We start from the raw sequence: 17,424 nt of genomic DNA, 5'->3' as shown, positions 1-17,424 counted from the left end.
CAGGGGTGGGTTCTACTTACCTTTACTACCAGTTCGCAATGGGGCTGCACGCGCAAGTGCGCAGAAGCATTTTGATGACATCAGGGTCAGTGGACGGAGCCTCCCGCTGATTTTACTACCGGTTCTATAGAACCGGTGCGAACCGGGGGCAACCCACCACTGGTATCAACCAAATATCTTCTTAAAATATACAATGTTCAGTGTAGCACAGTTTTTTGCAGTTCCGCTGGTGTTATTGCAGGAAACTGCAATTTCTTGATGTGTTTTGTAAAATTCTTGGACATAGTACCAAGTGCCCTAATGACAATGGATATCACTGTTACATGTTTCATCCATAGCCGTGTACTTTCGATGGCCAGGTCACGATATTTCATGATTTTTTTCCAGTTCTTTTTCTTAGACTCTGGCGTCTCCTGGTACATATCAATATCAATAAACTGTATGCTTTGGCTTTCGATAACTGTGATGATGATGATGATGATGACTACTATTATTATTATTATTATTATTATTATTATTATTATTATTATTAAATTCAGTGACACTGATTCTTCAGCTCTTCAACGGCTTACTGATCACATGGGTTTCCCTTGTCTTTTACTCTGCATGCCCTGTTTTTATTTCTTCTGTTGCTATTCCAACACACAGAGAATCTTTTGCTTGCTGACTCTACCTAATACTTTAAGATGCAGCTAGGTCGGCTATGTCCATCCTTCTCCATGTATTGCCTTAAATAAACTTTCTTTCCTATTAAATCTGCATCACTGATCCATGTTCAGGTTAGATTTGGCTATCAGGAATGTTCATGCCCGCAAATTTGCTTTTTCTGACCATTTCATTACTATTTTCAGGAATTTCCTCTGATTTTAGGTATGCTGCTATTATTATCATTAATTTTAATTAATTAAGAGCCTTGATAGTACAGGGGTTTAGTGCACCCTGTTATTAACACAGCTGCCTGCAATTTCTGCTGGTTCGAATCTCTCCAAGGCTCAAGGTTGACTCAGCCTTCCATCCTTTCTAAGGTAGGTGAAATGAGGACCCAGTTGTGGGGGCAATAAGCTGACTTTGTATAAAATATACAAAAGAATGAAGGCTATTGCTTAACGCATTGTAAGCCGCCCTGAGTCTCCGGAGAAGGGCGGCATATAAATCAAATTAAAAAAAATAATAAAAAAAAAATTGACAAGTGGGCTGAATAACTACTAAATATCACCAAATAGTTATAGGAATATGTTTAAAGTCATGATGAGTAAATCATTTGGATTCATTTTGAATTGAAACACCTTATTACAAAACAGCCCAGTACAAGTATGAGACAGCTGTTCTGGACTAAAATCAACTGTGTTTGAACTGGAAATGGTCTGTTTTGAGATCAAAAGAGGATCTTTCGAATTGGAAAGCATTTCGGCCTGAAATGTCTTAGATAACCTTGTTTGAAGCATGGTAGGGAAAAAAATGCAGCACCAGCTCACATATGCTGTATCCACTTAGAAGTAACTAACGCTAGTTCCGTGGCACTTACTAATAGATGAATGTGCAGAGAATTACATCCTAAAGCAGTGAGATGGAAGAAGCCTGCTAAGAATAAACTCAAAATATTTATTGCTAGCAGACTGCAGAGATTTTCTGGATACTGGTTAGTTGATGCTAAAAAATAAAGTAAAATAGCCTTTCCTCCCCGCCCCCCTCAGAAATTGTAGGAGGCAAAAACAGGATGTCAGGGAGAAAGACATACCTGCTGCTTATTCCTTGGATTCCCAGTTCTGAAAAAATCTCTTTCATAACTAGAATAAAAAAAAACAAATATCAGAAACATGATCTAGAGCCCTGGTGGCGCAGCAGATTAAAGCACTGATATTAACATCAGCTGCCTGCAATTACTGCAAGTTCAAATCTCACCAGGCTCAAGGTTGACTCAGCCTTCCATCCTTTCAAAGGTAGGTAAAATGAGGACCCAGATTGTGGGGGCAATAAGCTGACTTTGTATAAATATATACAAAAAGTATGAAAGCTATTGCTTATCGCATTGTAAGCCGACCTGAGTCTTCGGAGAAGGGCGGCATATAAATCAAATAAAAAAAAAAAAACATAAGAAATTAAGCAGGTCTGTTGGATATTTTAGACTATAAGATAAAGGTGATGGAAGGTAGCTACCATATATATATATACATAAACTATATTGAATAGCTCAAATATGATTATATTCACTTGGAAGGTGAATCTGTGTTTGAAACAATACATTTGTCCTTTCAATAGGTTATAACTATCATGAAATGGAAAGATAATGTTGAACATTTCCATTGTGCCCATTATTGTTATTCTTTTGAAGAAGAGGCTGCTTTAGAAGCACAGCTCTCTTTGCATTTGTTTCAAATGTTTCTTTGTGGCCACCCAGAAATGAATAAAGTCAATTCACTGAGATGCTTTGGGAATATTTGCTTTCGAAGGGTGGCATACCAATCTAAAGAAATAAAATAATATTTACACAGCATCTCATTTTTTCGGTAATTCCATGCCATATGGTACTGCAGAATTAAGCAGAATGGGAACCAGTCAAACATTTCTGTGGATTTGTTTAGGAGAAGAAAATAATAATAATAAATCTCTTGTTTTAGATAAATGTACATGTATATGAAGATTGATAGCCAGTGGGAGCATCTGGGGTAGACAAGGGGAAAAATAACCAAAATGCGCATCACAATATCATGATGCAACCTTCTGTCCCATTTAATAAGTCATGGCTCACACATGTTGATAAGGAACAGAGTTGATGTATTCACTTCACAAATGCAGGTTTTGTCATTGTGACTGAAATTTCAGCTGCTATGGATGCTTTTCTGCTCTTGAATATGAAAACTTTCTCTAGGCCATTTTTTTTTAAAAAAAATAAAGCTAGCGGCTTTATTCTTTTCCTTCTTTTCTTCTCTCTGTTTAAATCTCTGAGTTGCAAAGAAACAATAGACAAGATCAGGTAATGGTGGTACTTAAACAAAGGATCCTGGAAATAAAATTTCAGCCAGAATATAGTAAACTCTCATTTAGGCTACAATTGGACAATAGCAATGCACCCTTTCATGTGGCATTGCACTCAGACTAATTTAAAGTTAAAGGTTTCCCTTTTCCAGTTGGGTGGTGCTCATCTGTTTCTTAGCTGAGGGAGCCAGCGTTGTCCAAAGACACTTCTGTGGTCATGTGGCCAGCATGATTATATGCCGAGGCACATGTGGTGGACATGCCCTGAAGCGAAAAGATATTGGAGTAAGATTCGGGGATGGTTACAAGAAATAATTGGAGAAGATATTGAATTGACACCGGAAATATTTCTCCTGGGAATAATAAAAAGGTCCTATGGAAAGAAAAAGAATCACCTAATAATACATATAATCACAGCTGCTAGACTGGCCTACACACAATATTGGAAAGAGAAAGCTCTGCCACCAGAAGAACTTATAATTAGGAAAATACTGGAGTGCGCAGAGATGAGTAAATTACCCATGGAATAAATGATGATGAGAATTCAGATTATTATACCGTGTGGGGAAGGTAGTATGAATGGATGAATGATAAAATGAAAGAAAGAGAAAAAGGTGTGTTAAATAAAAGGAAAAAGTAGCTTAAGTGACACCAGGTATATATCTTGTATATATGTATAAACACTGCACATCCGATGTTAATAAAAATGTTATTTTATGTACGTGTATAAACTCAATAAAATATTAAAAAAAAATATTAAAGGTTTCCCTTTTCCAGTTGGGTGGTGCTCATCTGTTTCTTAGCCGAGGGAGCCAGCGTTGTCCAAAGATACTTCTGTGGTCATGTGGCCAGCATGATTATATGCCGAGGCACATGGAGGGCTGTTATCTTCCCACCAAAGTGGTACTTATTTGTCTACGTGCATTTGCATGCTTTCAAACTGCTAGGTAGGCAGGACCTGGGGCAAGAATGGAAATTCACCCTATCACATGGCGCTTGGGTTTTGAACCAGGTTGTCAACTTTCCAGCTGACGAGCTCAGTGTGTTTAACTGCAGAGCCACTGCACCCCCTTAGATTAAATGTTGATGATCATTTATATTGCTATGATAGAACATATACCATCGGCAGTGTCGGAGGTCTTCTGTTATATTGTAATTTCAATTAAGACATATGCGCTTAATACCTCTTCTAACTCTATTTCAGTTCCACTCTGAACTGAATTTTATCTGCAATTTTTAGTAGCAGATAAGGAGCTCAATGAGGACCTCATTGCAAAGTTTGTTTTTGTAGCTTGTAAAATTTGTACATTGCTGATAGCAAAAGAATGCAAGCATGATTGTATATTTTTTGTCTTCTATGCTTTTATATATTATATTCTGTAGCTTTACTCTGCTAGTTTATTTAGTATGTTTTATTTAGTCTGGGTCGTGACCTGTAATAAAGGATTTGAGAAACATTAGCCATTTTGTTCTTTTCGAAAGCATGAGAAGAAGACAAGCTATTCATCTCTGCCTTTTTATAAGATACTTTCTCCTGTTCTCTTTTTATAAAGTCTGTCATATACTGTCCCAAAGGTACTTTTTCAAAAGGCAACTGGATTTTCTTTGTTTCTGTTTGAAGACATTTCTCTTCTCATCCAAGACGCTATTGTTACTACTTATTTTATACAGTCTTGATTTTTGCTTTATTTCCATTTTTACCATATTTTTATTAAAGGAAAGTACCATGATTTTGTTGGGTTATAAATGGAAAGAAAGAACAAAAAAACCATCAGAATTATAAGCTGCTATATTACATGTCTTCCCTTTTTTTTGCTCTCTGGTTGTAAGTAATTTTGCAGGCAGTGGGACTTAGAGAGAATAGATATATTTTCAGCCTTCACTCTGTTTTTTAGCTATTTCAGAGTAGACATGAGTGAAAAAGAGGAGGAAGAAATAGGTAATTAAAGCTTACAAAGAGATTCAGACTTTATTTCCTTCAGAGGAGGACTGCAAGAAGGGGGAAGTTACTTAACTCTTTGTTTTACTTGTTGTGTCAATCACTATAGCAATTGTTCTTAACAATATATTATGAACATGAGTATATGATAAATGTTCTGATTAACGGCTGGATCATTCTTCTTGGAAGAAAAATGTGAAGGAGAGAAAAATGCTGTGAAATCTATCTAGGGAGTGAATCTATTTTTATTTATTTTATTTATATCTTAAATTTAGGTGCCGCCCATCTCACTATCCAAAGTGACTCTGAGAATTTCCACTTTGGCCATAATAATCACAGATGTCATCATTAATCAAGTATTGAAAATACTGGAATACCAAAGCAGAAGTAATAGAAAGACTACAGGCTGGTAACTGTGTTATATAGAACACAAGTGAGCCAGATAACAGGGCAAAATTGTTTCATGACCACAGAACTACAAACATGGGACTTTAAAAAAAATAATCAAAATTAAAATACTTGACAACACTTCACTTTCTTAGGAAAGGGGAAAAGAAGGTTCAGATATAGTTAGAGAAAAGAAGCTCATTTAAAATTTTAAACCAGATTATGATTGTATATAACCAATCACAAGCAGGTGCTGCTAGGAAAAGATGCTCATCAGGCAAGTTGTTTAATGCAGTTCTACAAATGGGACTCACAAACCAGATATAATAGAGAATGGTGAGAATTCCTTCCTAACCTCTAAAGAAAACCTCAGAATATGGACAAAAAGCGTATATTTTAACATTAAACAACTTACCTATAATTAGGACAGATTCTTAGATCTGAAGAGGTTGAACTAAAAGTATTCTGTATCTTATGCATTATTTTATTCACTACCCTATAGGAGTGAAGTGTCTTCTTTTAAAAAGTACATTTTGAGTAAGATTTGCATTTATGCATCAAGGAAGAGCTCAAATGAGTGTAACTTGTTTGCATATTTATATATAACGATAACATCACAGTGCACAATTTTTCCTAATTTAGCATGAAATATCTTCCAATATTCTTAGTACAATAAAATGGGTAACTTTTTGAGCTTCTATTTTATAAAATCCCATTGACTAAAATGATCAAAGACTATATAATAGATTTTAAAACTCATCTCTATTTATTATTAATCATTTCTATAGTGCTTTTCCTGGTCAAAGTGTGTTTCTAAAATTACTGTATTCATTACACTTTAGGAAAAATCTTTTAGGACCCTTTTCTGTAATAATTTATTATTATTCATTTACAGAGAAGCAAAGAGTTGCCCAATGAATAATAATTTGTGTCCCTCTATCACTCTGATACTAAAGATATTAGAGACAATGCTTTTAGTTAGTACATGAACAAATTACCATGTAATAAATGTCTATGAAGCTAAAGCTGAAGAAGCTTCTTGGATGAGAAGCGAAACGTCTTCAAACAAAAACCAGAAAGTCCAGTTATCTCTTGAAAAAGCACCTTTGGGAGTATCATTAAAGATAGACATATTTGGATGATACTAAAACATAAATTAAAATTCTTGTGTCATGGAAAATTTACTTCTACAATTCTTATTTAAGGATGGCAGTAATATACACATTTAAAAATATGAGCAGAAAATGGGGTTAATTTCTTAGATCAGTTTATAAATAATTGTACAGATAAAATATCTGATAGATTTTAAAAAGAATGTGACAATGGCAACCTTGGAAACATCTATTGTTTTGAGTATCTTAGATGACAATTTTAAAGGCTAAATCAATAATTTGTGTTTAATAATAACTGAAGTAAAATACAAAGATAAATGCAGATAATTTACAGAAATCGGAAGTATTACAGAAGTATAATTTGAGCTCTAAATCAGGGGTCTCCATACTTGGCATCTGCTGGCTGAGGAATTCTGGGAGTTGAAGTCTTAAAGTTGCCAAGTTTGGAGACCCCTGTTCTAAACAATAGTAAATGCAATTAATTAGTATCGTTTAAATAAACTTACAAAGTTGTCTCTCTGAAGGATTTATCAGTTTCATTCCCATGAGGTCATTGAATTCTTTCCCATTAATTCCACCGAAAATATAGAGCTACCAATGGAAATATGTAAGAATTCTAATTAAATAGTTCATTTAAAATGCATTAAAAAGCAACAAACAGAAACCACATGTAGGGAAATATTTATATCATAGCTTTTCCTTTTTAAAAAGATTTTGGATACTCCTTTCCTAATATACATTTCTTAGAGGTTATATACAGTGGTGTGTTTCAAATTTTTTTACTACCGGTTCTGTGGGCGTGGCATGGCTTGGTGGGCATGGCTTGGTGGGCGTAGCAGGGGAAGGATACTGTAATCCATTCCCTCCCCAATCCAGGGGAAGGATACTCCAAAATCCCCATTTCCTCCCGACCAGCTGAGATTTGGGAGGCAGAGAATAGATGGAGGTGGGGTCAGTCAGAATTTTTACTACTGGTTCTCCGAACTACTCAAAATTTCCGCTACCAGTTCTCCAGAACTGGTCAGAACCTGCTGAAACCCACCTTTGGTTATATATCTATAGAACAAACTGTGCAGTTTCCACTTTTTAAACTCAGAAATAGAAAGGAGGGAGGGAGGATCCACAGCCTAAAATGAAAGTGGGCAGGCCAATTTTGCAGTCATTGGTCAAATATTTTCCTTTGGGTGTTCCATTCAAGATGGCCCACTAATAGACATTCAGACATTGGTGGAGATCACAGCACTGGTGGGATTCAGCCAGTTCGCACCACTTCGGGAGAACCAGTTGTTAACTTTCTGAGCAGTTTGGCAAACTGGTTGTTGGAAGGAATTATTAGGGTAGAGAACCGGTTGTTAAATTACTTGAATCCCACCACTGGATCACAGCCTCACTCTGCAGAATTCTAAGAGCAGATAATGTTCCATTTTTTTTTGCTCCAAAGCAAAATTTGTCCTATATACAGTATTTTCATTTCAACAAATTTTAGTGAACATGATGTGGCTTTATTTAAAACTTCCTTTCTTATGCTAAGACACAAGAAAATTGAGAAGTTCCCCCAGAGAGCCTCTGTGAAAAGTATTTTAATTTTAATTGCTAAACTGACTTCATGCTAGAAAATCTGAGCAGACCAGGTCTGTACTGGTTTATATATTTTAAAATTTCCAGACTGTCCTTCAGTTTGGCTTACAAACGTTCAAAATCCAATCTCAAAACATAGATCTAAAAATACAGTTGTACAAACAGTCACAATTTTTCTAATTAGTAAACATTAAACAGCAAGAATAAAAATCAATTAAAAGTGTTTATTACACAGATGAAAACTGCCAAATCATAAGATATTTAGAAAAGTACATCTTTATTAGGGGATCTCACTGGGGGAGGATCTTCTGGAGTGGCAAAGGTCACTCTTGAGCAATTATGGAAGGACATGGGAGATGCTCTTTGGGTTCATGTTGAAAATGCTCTAATCACCCCTACCATTTTTATAAGCTTAGTATATTTGTTGTGACTTATTGGCTTAGGAGCCCTGGTGGTGCAGTGGTTAGAATGCAGGATTGCAGGCTAACTCTTCCTACAGCCTGGAGTTCGATCCTAATGGGTCTTGAGGTTGATTTAACTTTCCATCCTTCCGAAGTTGGTAAAATGAGGACCCAGATTGGTGGGGGCAATATGCTGACATTTTAAATCACCCAGAGAGTGCTGTAATACACGATGGAGCAGTATATAAGTTAAAGAGGTATTGCTATTATGCTTCCTACTCTTTAAAAATAAGGACACACAATAGCTTTCCCAGCCCATTTTTTCCTAAAAGCCATGTTGTTTAAGAATGCTAAAAGTCTTAAATTCAACAATGTATGGGAAGCACAAATCAAAGTAGACTATGGGAGATTCTGGAGACCAAGGATGGCAGCTTCTCACTATAAAATTATTTTCACTTACTTGATTTTGGAGAATAAATGCAACGTGATTCCATCTGCAAGCTGGAGGGATTCCTATGTAAAGTGGCTTCTTCCACTTCATCCGAGCTATATAACATATCATAAATATTTTAAATACTAATAGTAGTAATGCAATTTCATTGGCAAGACTGAAAAAAAGATTTTGCAGCAGATTACATAGTTATGGTCAATATTCTAAATGTGAAAAATGACTGAATATGCAAGGCTTTTTATATAATAGCAAGATATATTACAGAAAGAACTCTAATTTCAAAAGCTCTGAAACAGCTATATAAAAAAGCACTAATCTAATTATTCCAGTGACTAGCAAGAACAAAGGCAAATAAAAAAACACACCCTTTTAAAGAGATTGTTTTCTATGTTTTATAGAAGCTTGTTAATTCAAAATTACTAAAAGCAATCCACTGTCTCAAATCAAAGATCTACTGTGACAATATTGGAGTCCGAGAGATTAAGGTGAAACAAGGAGCAAAAGAAAAAGGCTTGCAAATGACCCCAGTTCTCTCACAGTAGATCATTACAATGAATCGGAAATCAATGCATACTATCTTTCAGTTGTCATTTCTTTCAAAATGCTAAATATAAGCTTATGAACAGGAATCACTAAGCAGCCTCTAATTATGACTGTGTGGTCTACTTAAAATTGTCTTCCTGATGTATTTAATCCAAACCTAATTGAGCTTGAAGATGAGTTGCCAGCTGTGTAGGTATCATAGTGTAGGGCAGGGATGTCTAACCTTGGCAACTTTTAAGACTTGTGGACTTCAATTCCCAGAATTCCCTAGTCAGCCATATTTGGACATCCCTGGTGTAGGGTTATTCCATGGATTCATGATTCCGAATCATGATTCCGAATAAATAAATAAATAAATAAATATTATTTTGTGAACCTCCTCTATATCAAGAATATCCAAAATTCACACTAAATTGGAGCCAGACCTTCTCTATTGACATTTTGCTTTCATTTTAAGTTCTTATTGTGTTGCTTTCATTGTTTCCTTTTTAAAGAAAATGTTATTAAAATTTTTGAGAAGAACAGTAAAAGATAGCACAAACTAAAAAGGAAAAAAAAAGCAGAAATGCAAGAAAGCAAAAAGAAAAAATATATAACCCTCTTTTTCCTCCACAATAGAATGACTTCCAACCCCTTTCATGATAAGTATAAACAATTCCATCATCTCTTCACCTCCTCTTCACTAACAGATATATAATTCTTCATCCCACAACCCATCACTTAGGAATATAAATCAAATAAGTAATGTCCTCCTTAGTCTAGTTATCAGCAAATAGAGCTCTAGAATTTTAACATTAGTTAACATATATGTAACTCAACAATGCACATTTCAACTCCTACCTCTGAAAAAATTCCCATTTAAAAGGCATAAAATGGTCCCAACCAAATTTTAACTTGACCAAAAGACCATTTCTCCTTTACAAAGGCAATCTCCAATACATAATATTTTCCCCATTCCAATATATATATATATATATATATATATATATATATATATATATATATATATATATATTTAAAACATCCCACTGCACTCCAAATAGCAACTCATTCTATTAAAATATCCATTCCATACCTCCACTTTAATCTATAAACACATCAACATTTTACAAATTTAAAGTAATCCCAGTCTCCTAATATAAACAAGAGACTGACATTTATTATAAGAAAGAGAAATACTTTCTCCTTTAAAAAGACAAGTTCCCCAAACTTCCTTACTCCGAAGAATAATAAGCAATTAAATGTAAAGCCAGTTTAAATACTATAAAGTTAAGATTGCATAAAGTAACTATAGGTGAGTAGACTTTTACACCATGTTAAACGTAAACAAATGTACACACATGACATTTTTTTCCAATTAAGGCCCCAATAAATCCAAACAGACGCCCAAAATTACAGCATATCACATTTTATCCCTGATCAAACAAACAGATTTTGCAGTCCTTTCTTCTCCGATACAGAACAATCTTTCTCTGTAATCCCTTGAAATGATTGATCCTTGTTACAAATTTCTTTAGCACTTTAAGCAAAGTGTTCTTTTATGAATACATCAACAAGAAATACCATTTCTTCTCTGTGATTTTTATTTTTATTTCATTTTTAATTTGTAAAACCACACCCAGTTATATCTGGTGACAAATTCACATTTTTTGCTGCATATCTTGCTTTTTTACATCCTCTGGGGAACAATCTTCTCAAAAAGACACCACACAGCTGACATTAATTGAATCAAATTTGTGACACAGGCCCTGATACAGTTCCTCAAAGATATCCCTGAATGCCATTTTAAATTCCTTTTCTTGTTATGTCTACAATATAAAAAACAATGTATCTTTCTCACAACATACCTTTATTTCTATAAAAATAGATTCAGAGTCTTAATATTTAAACTCCTTTTGAAGTTTTCTGAGCTTCTAACACTTTTTGTAGCCAATAACTTGTCTTGCTTTCTGCTGTTTAACTAAAATTCTTAACTTAAACTAAAATATAATATGGATTATACATATAAATGTTCATATTGTTATACTGAGGATTGGAGGCATGCCTATAATATTTCCAGCCTTGTCATTTTGTAACTTCTTTGCGTCAGTGAATAGGCTATTTCCAAAAACAGCAAGGGAAGTTCATGAACTTTAAAAGGCTCAGTTTGTGACCTGAGGAATTAAGGCAAATACTCTGATCCCAAGATCATTGCCTTGCTGTTACTTCATGAGGAAAAGGAATAGCCGTAAGGAGAAACAGTTTGGGTAATCTTGCGTCGCTCTCGTATATCCAGAGAGGATAGTAGGAGCTGATCTACTCATCCAGTCCCTTGTTAATGCTGAAACATCAGCTCCACTTTTCTGTAGAATTATCTCCAATATACTGTCTTCCTCAGAAGTGCCTACTTACAATTGTTTCCTCATAAATCAGTGGAACGGCTTGCCTCCAGAAATTGTGGATGCTCCAACACTGGAGATTTTTAAGAAGAGATTGGACAATCATTTGTCTTAATTGGTATAGAGTTTCCTGAATGAACACGGGATTGGACTAGAAGACCTCCAAGGTTCCTTCCAACTCTGTTATTCCATTATTCTATAATTATAAATTAGCTGACCAGCTGGGTGAAAATGCTTCCCATCACACTTCTATAACTCCTGAAAGTTTATTACCTATTTTAAATTATGCAGTAATTTTCATAATTTACAAACAGTTTATTTAAAGCTGGAAAGTTATTTTCCAGTACATTTTCAAAGTGATAGGCAATATTCTAAGCTACAAATTGGACAAAGGCAATACAGTCTGTAAATATTTCTTGCTGCCTTTATTATGTCTTGACTATAGGTGATTGATTTAAAAGCAAAAATAGCCAATTATATATATATATATATATATGTACTTTATTTTGCTGAATAATGAAGAATGAGCAGTTGCTAACTTTTTTTAACATGAAACATTAAAAACAAAATAATATTCCCCTGAATTTAAGGAGACAATATCAGATTTATTTTGTAGATTGTTTTTGAAGAGGAGGCAGCTTTGACTTGTGTTTACATTAAAAAAGTGTGAATAAAATATAGAACATTTAGAGAGAAAATTTTAGTATAAAGGATAACATTCAGAATTGATGAGCAGAAATTAATATTTGCTAGGACCGTAGAAGATTTTTATTCAAAAATATATTTCAAAACTTCCCAAAATAAATTTCAAACAGAATATTCATTCCTTCCTCTCCCCTACTCACCTAAACTTAATTTCATAATATCATTCTTTGAAATGATTTTGCCATCTTTGAACTCAAAAGTTCCTCCAAACAGATAAATGTCCTAAAATGGAAGAACAATGGCAGATATTACCATACTAATTTATTTTGCACTCAACATTTTGTTCTTCATTGATATTCTTCTTGAGTCCATCACGATAATGATTTTTTAAAAGATTTGTCCATTAATTGATCATCAATAGCACATGGTAATGTGGCAAACATCTCTAAAATAAAACTCTGTTCAATCTTGAAAATGTTCAGAAGAAATGCCGGTATTATGGGGTAATTATTTGTCCATTTTGGTTTGCAAAGGAGTTATCTCCTAATATGTGTTCCTATGCTAATAGAAACGAGTGATTTTCCTAAATTACATACATATTGCTCAAGGGATACCAAGATTGCTTCCAGTTGTTGATGTCTGGGAGTCTGCTGTAAGCCTTTGTCTTGCCCTGCACACCTTACTGAAGCTCTGGGGATACACATGGACTATTATTGCTGGTTGCCTTGGAAATAGCCAATGTCTGCTAATTAGCAATCTGTTTAAAACAAGCTGGATTGGAATGCAGCCAATTCCCCTGCCTATCTCTCCACCTCACATTTCAAAGGACTCCAAATGATAGGTGTGATCTGCTAAACCACAGAGGCTTCATTTAACTCTCAATAACAGGATTGAATAACACATTGTACAACTCTAAGTAAACTCTTTGCACATAGGATAGAAAGGGAGGTGGAAGGGATGGATAAGAAGCAACTGCATTCTGTTATTGAAGTCTTCCCATCATTCCCTGTCATTTCAAGCTAAGGGACTTTCTAGGAGGATGGCCAAGCCATAAGGGCAGAATCTAGATTCCTGACAGCTTCCTGACCCTAATATTCAGATGGGAATATTCAGCCACATACAGGTGATTATACACTTTCTATTTCTGCCTGTCATATAGAAGCTCAGTGTTCTCCACCTTGTGGAGCAAGCAAGATCTTGCAATGTTTCTTTTGCTTTTTTGAGAGTGCTACAAAAAAACACTCAGTGGAGAATTTCTGAAATGGATCTGTCAGTGATATGTTGATGGAAAACATCACTGACACAGTGGATGTCAGTGGTGGGTGATGATGAATAAAAATGCAAAAAGATTTCGTCCTTTTCTCCCAGTATTTCTGTCAACCCCTTCAAAGCAGGCAAATCTGGCAAATAAGAACAATTTGGATATCTGGAAAAGATGATGTTGCTAGCAGTGTATTGTATTAATACTCTATAATAGTAATTGTCATTCTGCAGCAATTTTCTCCTCCTACATGTTCTCAGGGTTTGATAGACATTCCATCACAAACTTCCTGAAAATTCTCTTGATAGTGGAAGCATTGGAAAATGTAGGAAGCAGATTAAATTCTTGAATGGCATGATGTACATAGTATTTTATACAGCTGCAAAGGCAAAATAGATACCTGCTTAAAAAAAATCATAATGTGAACTATGACAGCTAAGCCTCTTTGCTCTCTAACATAATTTCTACAAATGTCTTCCTATCCTATAACAATATTGGATGGAATATTTGCAGAAGTTATTCAAAAAAGTTAGTTATGTAATTGAATGCAGATTTTGTTTTTTATTTTGCTTGCTGCCCCTGTTCACATGCCACTCTCACATGGCTTACAATAGCAATTGATCTCCAATTATTTAGCAATAACATCATCAAAAAGGATCAATTCCTTACTAATTTTTTTTTTTTAAATTAAGCTGCAATGTTTATTTTCTCTTTGGGTTAAGCTTAAGTAAAACATAACATTTTGGCAATCTCACTTCACATATGGTTTGTTCAAGTATGTTTTAAAAATCTCATGTTTACATACTGTATGGATATGCTTTTCTGCATAAATGTGTGAATTCTATTGAGTTTTTTTTTTAAAAAAGTTCAAGATTCACAATTTTTGTCAAGATTTTGGAAGGCAGATCTCTGGGTTTCACAGAAGTAGATCCAGCAATCCTTTTAAGAGCAATTCTGTACTGCTCTTAAATTGCTTCTTTCCCATGCACATCTTGACTGCTTCTTAAGCCAGCTTCAGAAAGTCCACTCCGTGTTGTGCTGGGTTGGCATTTAGGCTGGTATTTGTGCTCAATTTGGACATGAATGGTTGTTCTCCAGATTCTTGCCTTTCCCATCCTTGCAAGGAAGGCAAGCTTCACTGGATGACTCCTGGATGGATTGTCTACTGCCTGCCTTTTCCTTTTCAGAATTGTTTCCCCCTCATCTAGTCCCCATGGTTTTCCTCTGCTTTCCTAGATATTTGCAGCCATGGATGCCTTCACCTTTCCTTACTACATTATTTCCTTTGACTCTAACCCAGATCCTTTTATCATTTCATCTGTTGGGAAGCACCCAGCCTGGCAGGGAGAAGGATTAGCCTGAAGTCACTGTGCAACTGCAGAAGAGGTAGGACTCTCTCTCTCTCTTCCCCCCACACAAGTTCCCTGGAGTCTTATTTAAATATTGTCAAGAATGGGGAGATTCTTGTATTATAGGGTGAAAACAATAAAGTGGTTAACTTGAATTCTGCATGTGCACATATGATGGTTTGTGATTTACACCATCCTGGTTCTACTCCTACAGTAATTACAGCAATAGGAAACTGGTTGTTCTTTTGCCCCTATGTTCCATAGACCTCTGCAGGTCTATGGAAAAGTTGTGCAAGGAAGATCTAATAATTCAGATTAACAAAAACAAGTTGCAGTGTTATTTTCTTGCAACCTAAAGATGACGGAACAAGAAAGGGAAGGAGGGAGGCCTTTACAGTTCTCTGGGCAAGGAGTAGTAGGAAAAAAAGGGAAACACATTTCACCTAACCCAGGACAGAAGGATTGCACATGATAGTGACCAGCAGCTGGGGTGGTGATGGAGGGAACATAGCCAATCAGTGGCTGCTATTAGAATAGACCAAAGTACTGGAGACCATCCATTCTGAAGCGTTGAAGACGGCTCAGGTTGGACAACAGCAGTTCTGAATGATAGCTGGAAGATGTGGCTGTGGGTGCATCTGCAATGACAGGGAGCAAAAGGAAGTGGATGCCATCCATTCCTACAGTCCGGAAGTGGTAAGTGGGCTTTACTGGCAATGGGCCAAGCAGTAAGTGCATATCTGCCCTAAATCTTTGCAGTCAAGGTTTTCTGTTCTCAAATACAATGGAAGTAAAAGCACATTGATTTGTAATAGGAGAGTAAAATGTTCAGTTGTTTACCTTATCACTGTGTGCTGTAAATGTATGATGTGATCTTCCAAAAGGCTTTTCTCCCTTTACTTCACACTTTTGCCACATTAAAGATACTTGGGGAGAGGATAGAAAATAACACATAAATATCTTTCATTTGCTTTTGTTCTGTAGTATCTGGAAATAGCACTATTCCAATCCATTGGATGACATTTACATCATTTTTTTAAAAAAACTTATAAAAGCGTATTAATTCACCAGGCTGCCCAAAGATTGGATTCTTTGATGTGATTCCAGTTTTTTTTCTCTCCTCACAATACTTATGCTGCACTATCTTTAACTTTACACCTACATCACCTGCAGTAGTAGAGTAAGGGTGAGGATTAGTGGAAAATTGCAAGAGAAATAACCAGCAACCCCATCAGTACAGACATTATTTATGGAGCCTATTTGCATATTTAGACAATAGTCATAATCTCTCTCATAAATGTAGTGCAATATTTAAAAACTCAAACATTGCCAAATCAGAGTTTCAAAATGCTGGTGAAGATTTCACCTCCCTTTAAGAGTTAAGTTCTATGGAAGCATATTCCTAAATCTTGGATTTGGCCAGCGAAGCAGTTTAGGGTAAGGAGGGTTTAACATTAAGGCCTTTAACCAGAGAATATATCCTACACAAAATAGTAACATGCCATCAGCCATAGTTTGCCAGTTCTTTGTCAGAATCTCAGCAACCAATGGCATTGTGGGGGTTAGTCGGGTGAGATAAAAAAGTCAAGATGGCAGTTGTGTCAGTGCAATTAAATTCCCATCCTTTTTGTAGATGTGATAACATTGCACATGCATAAGATGTAGGACTTTGTCTGCCATCTTCTCTTTTTTGTCATCCTTGCAGGCTCCACAGTTATTAGGCTTTGTTGAATGAAAGCAAATATAGGGGTCCCAGGATAATGTTGACCGATCTAGGTCAGTCATCAGGACCCAAGTTTTTATTTGTCCAAGCTTTCAGTGTCAGTGTCATCACATGGTCCTTCAGACTCATCCTGGAGCCCATCTTCAGTGAACTTCTCTCTACATTATGGTAGAGAGTCCGAAAGTCAGAAGACTAAACCTCTGGCCCCGGTGACTGACCCAGACTGGATCTTATAGTAAGCTTTATGTTAAATAGGGCTCTTATTTTGTGAAACACTAAAAAAAATCAACTCTGATCCAAATGGGGTCAAAGACACCAAATGTGTGGCAAGCTTTCCCCCTTTGTTTTACAACACGAAGCATCCACATAAAATGGAAAACAAAGAGCGAGCAATCCTTGGGCAGCAAACTAAGCTAGGGTTAAGCAGGCATCAAGGTGTCCCCAGACTCTGCTTCTGGTGTCTACTGTCTCCTAAACTATGTGACTTTAACAAAATATTCCTTTAATAACAACATTAGAATGGAAGTTAGAATGCTGTAAAGAAAATTATCTGCCCCTAGCATTATGCTGGCTGCAGGAATACTTTTGGATCCTACAATGATCCTATCAAATTGTAGAGAACTTCATTTGACTGCCCATGCCTAACCTGATGGTCATTTTGTAAACAAACCTGGCACATGC

At 35.7% G+C, this 17,424-nt stretch overlaps 1 protein-coding gene across 1 annotated transcript in view; it reads right to left on the bottom strand.

Annotated features, from left to right (window-relative positions):
* The window catches only part of LOC139311261 (rab9 effector protein with kelch motifs-like), a 62,904-nt gene that overhangs the window by 13,968 nt on the left and 31,512 nt on the right, over positions 1–17,424 (bottom strand). The window contains exons 9-13 of the mRNA XM_070935660.1: positions 15,861–15,946; positions 12,611–12,692; positions 8,854–8,939; positions 6,921–7,005; positions 1,739–1,787 (exon numbers count right to left, since the gene is read on the bottom strand). Of these exons, the coding sequence (XP_070791761.1) occupies positions 1,739–1,787; positions 6,921–7,005; positions 8,854–8,939; positions 12,611–12,692; positions 15,861–15,946 (388 nt within the window). The remainder of the gene's footprint in view (positions 1–1,738; positions 1,788–6,920; positions 7,006–8,853; positions 8,940–12,610; positions 12,693–15,860; positions 15,947–17,424) is intronic.

This window comes from Pituophis catenifer, unplaced genomic scaffold (assembly GCF_029215685.1).
Source record: "Pituophis catenifer annectens isolate HBS135680 unplaced genomic scaffold, rPitCat1.0.hap2 SCAF_2, whole genome shotgun sequence".
Lineage (NCBI taxonomy): Eukaryota > Metazoa > Chordata > Lepidosauria > Squamata > Colubridae > Pituophis > Pituophis catenifer.
The sequence above is the reverse complement of the archived record's forward strand: the minus strand, read 5'-3'. Positions and strand labels throughout refer to the sequence as shown.